Source organism: Alexandromys fortis, unplaced genomic scaffold, assembly GCF_014885135.2.
Source record: "Alexandromys fortis isolate MF-2015 unplaced genomic scaffold, M_Fortis_MF-2015_v1.1 scaffold_94, whole genome shotgun sequence".
In the NCBI taxonomy this organism is placed as follows: domain Eukaryota; kingdom Metazoa; phylum Chordata; class Mammalia; order Rodentia; family Cricetidae; genus Alexandromys; species Alexandromys fortis.
The window spans coordinates 5,710,644-5,718,018 of NW_026067979.1; the positions used below are offsets into that span (position 1 = coordinate 5,710,644).

Sequence of the window (7,375 nt, forward strand, 5' to 3'; positions counted from 1 at the left end):
CCCCCCCCCACACACTCTCTCTCTCTCTCTCTCTCTCTCTCTCTCACACACACACACACACACACACACACACACACACACACACAAAGATATAAATAAGTGTTAAAGGGGGAATGCAGATTGAAACACAGGGTAGGGACCAGGGTGAGGCTGGAGGAGTGGTATTTTGATTGCTTAAGGTTGAAAAGGGAGCAGAGAGTGCAGCTAAGAAGCACGAGGAAGTAGAAAGGGCAGAGAAATTCACCCATTGCTAGAGACGCAAAGGTGTGTTCAGCCACCACCCCTGGGCCGCATACAGCCCAAGGTCCTTCTTTTGTGCTATAGTACCATGAATCACACTCAGAGCTTGGACAGCACCGAGAATACATAGCCCATGACGGGTCTTTCTTCAGTGGAAAACCCAAAAAGTTGGAGAGCCCTCCAGGACTGGCCTCTTTCACGGTATTCTCCAAATACAGAGGAGCTCAAGTCTTCAACACATTAATTTTGACAGATGGACTTTGTCCTCTCAGCCACAAAAATTCTCAAGAACTAAACCACTGGACCAGAACCATGCAGCATAAGCTCCTCCTAGGGTAAAAAGGTGGACAATCTTGTTTCTACTTCTACTACTCTTTCCAAGTCATTTACTCTTCACAGTTGCCTGTAAAATTTAGGTCAGAGGTGCCCAAGCCCACTGAGTCTTGCCATCTGGACCTGCAGTTTGATGGCATGGCCCAAGCATGCAACAAGACTCAAGCAGTCACAATCACCCTAGCTAGTGCCAAACTTTAGCCCTCATACTGCTGTCAAAAGGGTTGGTCCCTCTCCACTGTGGGCCTCTATGGTGGCATCTTGACCCCGGGGTCTCTCTCCCTTTCTTCATGGTGGGAGCAGTTAGCACCGTTAATGGGCAGTAGGAACGAAATGGATTTCAGCTTGAGTAGGCAGAAGGAAGTGCCAGGTCTCCGTGCAGAAAACCCTGCGAACTGTTCGGTGCTGAAAGCTAGCGTTAGTAGGCAATCTAGCAGAAATGAGATGAGGCCATCAGAATCATTCTGCAGTTCTGCCCCCAGGAGTCAGAAATAACTCGGGGGTAGGGCACTAGCTGGAAATCATGAGACCTCTCCATGGACTGGGCAGACGACATTGGACAAGGCATTTGACCTGTCCATTTCTGGGGTCTTTAATTTCTCCAGTTATGAAAAAAGGGGTTGAGCCGGGCGGTGGTGGCGCACGCCTTTAATCCCAGCACTCGGGAGGCAGAGGCAGGCGGATCTCTGTGAGTTCGAGACCAGCCTGGTCTACAGAGCTAGTTCCAGGACAGGCTCCAAAGCCACAGATAAACCTTGTCTCGAAAAACCAAAAAAAAAGAAAAAAAAAGAAAAGAAAGAAAGAAAAAAGGGGTTGATCAGACCAGAACTTCTGAACCCTGGCTATTTATTTGGGTCATTCTGCAAATAAATTCTGCATTGGCTATTATATTGGGTCAGGCTAGGTTTAATATTTCATACATACGTACATACAAATATATGCACATTACATATGTATATGTTGTGATGTGTGTATATATTAAATCTATATGTTAAACATATATAAATATATTGATGCTTAGGCTTCATCAATATGGATTCTTACTTTTATGATCTGCAGGGCACCTATGGGGGGGTCACAGGTACTTTTGTTTTAAATTCCCATATGATCACATCAGTTTAAGGCAGGGTTCAGAACCATAGGCGCAGATCAGTGCTTCTTTGCTGTGGGATAATACTCTTGTACACTGTAAAGATTTGTCTTGTATTAGTTTAATAAAACACTGACTGACTAGTAGCCAAGCAGAAAATATAAGCAGGCCAACCAGACTAGAAGAATTCTGGGAAGAAGAAAAGGCGAAAGGTGAGTTGCCAGTCAGACACAAAGGAAGCAAGGTGAAAATTCCTTACTGAGTAAAGGTACCAAGCCACATGGCGAAGCATAAATAAAAATTATAGGTCAATTTAGGTTGTAAGAGCTAGTTAATAATAATCCTGAACTAATAGGCCAAATACTTTATAATTAATATAAGCCTCTGAGTGTTTATTTGGGACTGAATGGCTATGAGACAGGGCAGGACAGAAACTTCCATCTATACTTTTTATATGCAGTGGGCGCCTAATTGGATTGTTCCTGGGTATTCTGCTCAGAGCTGAACCCTAAGATTTTGCTTTTCTAGCGTTTCTAAATTGAGTTCCCATCACTGGCCCAAGAAGCATGTACCGTGTAGTGGCTGCTCTTTTATCTTATGACAAACTTAACCACAACGTAAACCCACAAACATCTTCTCCTAGATGTAAACTTTTAGTTTTAACTGCTTAATGCCATTTGGAAGTCAAAATGTTTTATTTACCCCAAAATGCTTGTCTTTATTTTGAAAACTGGAAGATTTATCGCCCAGGGCTTTCAATCTCAAACAATCAGCAGAGGTGAGTGGCCACTGTCCCAGGGAAGTACAAGCTGTTCAGTCACCACAGCCCAACCTACCCAGTCACTCTTTGTGTCCTTGCACCGAAAAAGATCTGACGGCAGCCCCCTGTGAAGTGAGACTTCCTTCAGGAAGGAAAGCCAAAGGCAATGCCCCTGGTATGGAACACAGATTTCATGGCCTGTAAAGGAGATGTGAGGTTAGGAACGTGAGCCCGAGTGTTTGCTCGCCAACCCCAGAGGTAGGGAGGATGGGACATTTTAAAAGATGTCTCTAAAAATAAACTACGGCTGACTATCTGCATAATTTAAGCTGTCAATGGTTTTCTAAGCAGGATTGGAAAAGAGCTATTCTTCTCCCCACATCAATAATAATAATAATAATAATAATGATGATGATAATGCATAGACTATAATGCATTAAATTCAAGAATTTTTGCTAATCAAAAGGTGTAAGTAAAAGAGTGCTGCGCAGCTGGCAGAGTAAACGAAAGCATTAACACTGCAGACAGTCATCAAAGAACTTGAACCTAGAGTATACAAGAAAGTACATGAGAACCCTTCAAGGGGGCACTGGAGAGATGGTTTCTCAGTTGAACATACTCGTTTTATTCCTAGCGCCCACACAGTGGGTCACAACCATTTGTAACTCCAGTTCCGGGGGACCCAATTCCTTCTTCTGACCTCCCCAGGCACCCAGCGTGCGTGTAGTACACATACGCACATGCAAGCAAAATACATAAAATAAAATGAACATCTTTAAAGCTCTTTTAATCTGTAAGAAACAAGCATGCAGGGTAGCGATGAGCTTCGTATGCGTATAGGGTAGCAAAAGTCAACCTGCACGTGCTGGGCAGGTGAGTGGCCAAGCTTGGTAAATGGAGCAGGGCCAGGAGAGAGGAGCACTTTGTGGCAGGCAGAGGTGGAATGGGTGGGGAGCTATGGGACATTCTCAGCAGTGCAGGGGCTCAATGAAAGTGATCGCTTTGCTAGGAGAAGCACAGGAGGGACACAGAAGGAACCGGAAGGTTCAGGCCAGCTGGAAGGCCATTAGAAAGTTAGGGGATGGAGTGGGAGACTAGACTGTAATTTGAACAGTGAGAAGTAAGAGAGCGGAGTGAACAACACTGTGCCTTAAAGTAAGAGAGCGAGAAGGGCCCCTGACCTGCCAAAAGACTGACGCTAAATATGAGGGAGAAAGAAACATCACAAAAAAATGAATGTTGGGCAGTTTAGGCATAGAAATGAGTGGTGAGTTTACCAAAGTCACACAGTAACTTAACAGAGGTCATCCAAATCCCTGGGGACAGACGTGGTTATTTCTACTATAGTAGCTGACCTTGGAACTCTAAGGTCAAAAGGTCTCTGATAAGGAGAGCATCCCAACACAGACACTTGCTGGAAGTGAAGCCCCGCCCCCTTCTCTTCTTCTGGCTTCTCTGCTCCAACCCTCACTCCAAAACTTCAAGAAAATCGACCTTGAAGGCTCACTTGCGTGTTCTTTATTACTTCACCCATGTTTTTTCGTTTGACCCAGAAGACACGCCATCAGCAGTTTTTGTGAGCTAAGCCCACATCTCCTTGCTGGAAGAAAACACAGACTCTTAACTACAGTTACATCCATCTATATGGATGTAGCTCAGACTGCAAAGTAGCAATGGGGTCGGCAAGCAATCTGCATAACAATAGCATTTTGTTGATGTTGAAAACTGCAAACTGTTCTTGCAGTGAGGGAATGTGTGTAGAGATGGAAGAGGGAAAAAAAAAACACAGAATTCACAAAAGTGATTGGTTTTGCTGAGTGAGTTGTGGGAGTCAGATTGGAAGGAGCCATCCAGGGGACCCTAACTGTGGATGCAACTTTTTTATTTATTCAAAAGGAGAAAGAAAAGAAGCAGTTCTGATGGTACAAAATGATAAAGTGGATGGAACTCATTATTCCAACACTGTGTGTCATCACTGTCTTCAAATTCAGAGTGGTGTCCTGTTGATTGCTGTGTGCGCTCCCCTCCTCGTGTGATTCTATCAGTGAGTCGGTCTTAATAGAAAGGCTGAAAAGAGAGCAATGGTGTCTACAAAAAAAATTCTCCCCTCCATCTTCTATGTAAAAATTTCTGCCAGTTCCCTACAAAGGGGTGTTGGGGATAAGGGACAAGAGCTAGGAGCTTCCGCCATGACTTCCTTTGTGACCTGAAGTGGGCACTTGTTGGCGATTAAGAACAAGAGACCCAAAGGGGAGGAGTCAGAGGCCTGGCAACTGGCCAGGACCCTCCCTCTCACCACATGCTAGTGGGAGAATTCTGTAGAAAGCAGAAGACTCAACCAGAGGAGCTGCAGGAAGGGTCTACAGTGCCTTCTTCTGCAGAGGAACAGAGCTTGCGGAGGCAGCCCAAGCCAGCTTTCATTACTGCTACACCATGGCAAATCTGGGCAGCCACCCAGGGTCCCACATCATCTCGAACCTTCTCCCTTGCCTCCCCTATACACAAGGACACATGGTTTGGTCTTCATTGTTAACTCCCACGTACACAGACCCAATAGCAACAGCAGCCAAAGAAACTAGAACACAGACCTCTCTCCGGTAGAGAATAGCAAATTAGAGAAGAGGTGTGGCCCATATTAGCTAACAGCAGAAGAGCCGGCCAACTCTGAAAGTCACATCTATGAGACACACTGTCCAATCTAATCCCTCCCACCACTCAGTGCAGCCCACAGTCAGATAACTGCTACCCGAAGGTCCCAGAGACTTCCCTAAGGTCGTGCAAAAGTTGTTGTCCAGAGAAGGGTCTCAGACTCTGTGACATTTCCCTAGGATACACCGGGAGGCTAGGATGGAAATATTTACACCATCTGGCCTCAAATGCATCCCTAGCGACTTCCCTCAGGAAAAGGCTGGTGGGTGGAGAACAATACAGGAAGAATGACTGGAAGGCTGTGACAGAATAAATAGTAAGCTGGCTCCTGGAGAAACAGTAAATCCAGGGGCTGCCAGGGGCTGTGCTGGAAAAAAAAAAAAAAAAGCAAAAGGGTGAAACTGAGGGACGACAATGTCATCAAACTTCAAGGACGCCTTCGGTATCAGTCCGAGTTTCGCACCACTGAACTTGTCCCAAATGGAACCCCGTCAAACAACAGCCGAGTTCCTCCCACTGAAGTTAGGGTCAGTGTCAGGGGCCTCAGACTTTCTAGAGGATCCCACGGACCCCAGAGATGTGATATTTGAGGGTCACAGAAATAGTAACAAGGCCTGACATCTATTAGGCGTGAATAACCGTGCACTGAACTGTTTTCTATTTTGAATGTATAGACTTGAACCCCCAGAAATTTGGAGAAACAAAATATGTCACAGCCTTTTGTGATAATTGGAGTTTGTCTACGTATAGTTTTGGGTGGGGTTCATGGTGTCCCTTGTCTAGGAAGAAGTCCTTGCTATAAGTGTCAAAATGTGTAGGGCAGGACTTATGGCTTACTTGGGGTTCGCTTTAAAAATCTCAAGTCCTTTGGGGAGCCCAAGTCACAGACCATAGAAGAAAGCAATAATTCAGAGGAAAAGCCCTTAGCTAGCAGAACCTCCCAGCTATGCTCACCAGAACCATGGTGACCAGAACCTTGGTGGTGCTCACCAGAACCTTGGTGCTCACCAGAACCATGGTGGTGCTCACTAGAACCTTGGTGCTCACCAGAACCATGGTGGTGCTCACCAGAACCATGGTGGTGCTCACCAGAACCATGGTAGCTCTCCAGAAAGAAACGTGACCCTAATAAAGGTGCAGACCGATGCTTTAGAGCAGCGTCCCTCCATCCCCCAAGTGAGTCCTCCCCCAGCCCAACCCCGCCCTTTTCCCCTAGAGCCACAACCGATCCGGATGGACATCCTACAGTGTGACCACAGGGCTTCCTTCAGCTGCTGAGCTATGCAAAGCTGCAGGCGTTCCTCAGCAGTATGACCAACTGCCCTGGTTCGCCGTGGAGATCTGGGTTATAGAGCTGACCGCATCCCAAGAATGCCCTCAGTCTCAGGCAAACCAGGAAGACTGGTCACCTTGTGTCCAGATTGCTGGACAGCTTCTTAGCATAACTTTCCATGACCTCGACTCCATAGGCTGGGCCACCGTCGTAGGTAAGAGGAGGGAAACAGCACTGCTTCCTCTGCAGCAGAAGCCCTGATGAAAATAGCGCTGAGTGACCCCAAACAAATTTATGACCGTTCATGGGCCACAGAGGAACTCACTGTGGAGCCTTCTTCCTGTACTAGGGAATCTTGGGAAGAAAGGAAGGAAGGGCTTAGTCACACACTAGGAGTGGCTGCCAAGAGCAGCCCTCACTCCCTGTTCACAAAGTGCAGACCCGGCACAGAACCTACTTCTCAGGTAAAGTAGAATTTCCCAGACTTCATTGCCTTTTTGCACCCAGAATGGGAAACGCCAAACTAGAAGGGGATGAGAGGCAGGCAGCCAGAAAGTACAGCCATCTCCCAATCTTTGGAAGGAGAGTTTCTCCAAAACACCAACTTCCCTGGACCAGCACTCCAGTTTAAGACCCAGGCCAGATCCCCTTAGGAAACTCACCTGGGCCCCAGGGCAGACTCCGCTCCCCAGGGATACAGAAGCAGCCACCCATGTGTGCACCATTCTCCCTGGGCCAAGGCCCCTGGGAACGCCAGTCAGAAGAAACTTGGGAGCCTCCCATCAGAGGCCCTCCTCCCGCCTCCTCCCTGGCACGCGAGGGACCGAGGCTGCTCAATGCACAATGCAGCCTTTGATATCCGGCCTGCTGTGGGGAGGCCAGGGAAGGTGGGAGGGGCCACTCAGCCTGCAGGCCAGATAGTCCTTGCTGTCAGGCCTTGGCCTGGGGAGCAGCTCCTCCCTGCCTTTCGACAGATTGCTTCATGCCTATCAGGCTGTGGCACATTCCTCGCATTCTAGGATCCAGACAC

The 7,375-nt window shown here is 47.2% G+C and overlaps 1 protein-coding gene across 1 annotated transcript in view; it reads right to left on the reverse strand.

Annotated features, from left to right (window-relative positions):
* Sh3tc2 (SH3 domain and tetratricopeptide repeats 2) overlaps positions 1 to 7,171 on the reverse strand; it is a 63,955-nt gene extending 56,784 nt beyond the window's left edge. Inside the window, exons 1-2 of the mRNA XM_050157878.1 lie at positions 7,008 to 7,171; positions 2,496 to 2,621 (exon numbers count right to left, since the gene is read on the reverse strand). Of these exons, the coding sequence (XP_050013835.1) occupies positions 2,496 to 2,621; positions 7,008 to 7,128 (247 nt within the window). The 5' untranslated portion in view covers positions 7,129 to 7,171. The remainder of the gene's footprint in view (positions 1 to 2,495; positions 2,622 to 7,007) is intronic.
* Between the last annotated feature and the right edge of the window lie 204 nt (positions 7,172 to 7,375).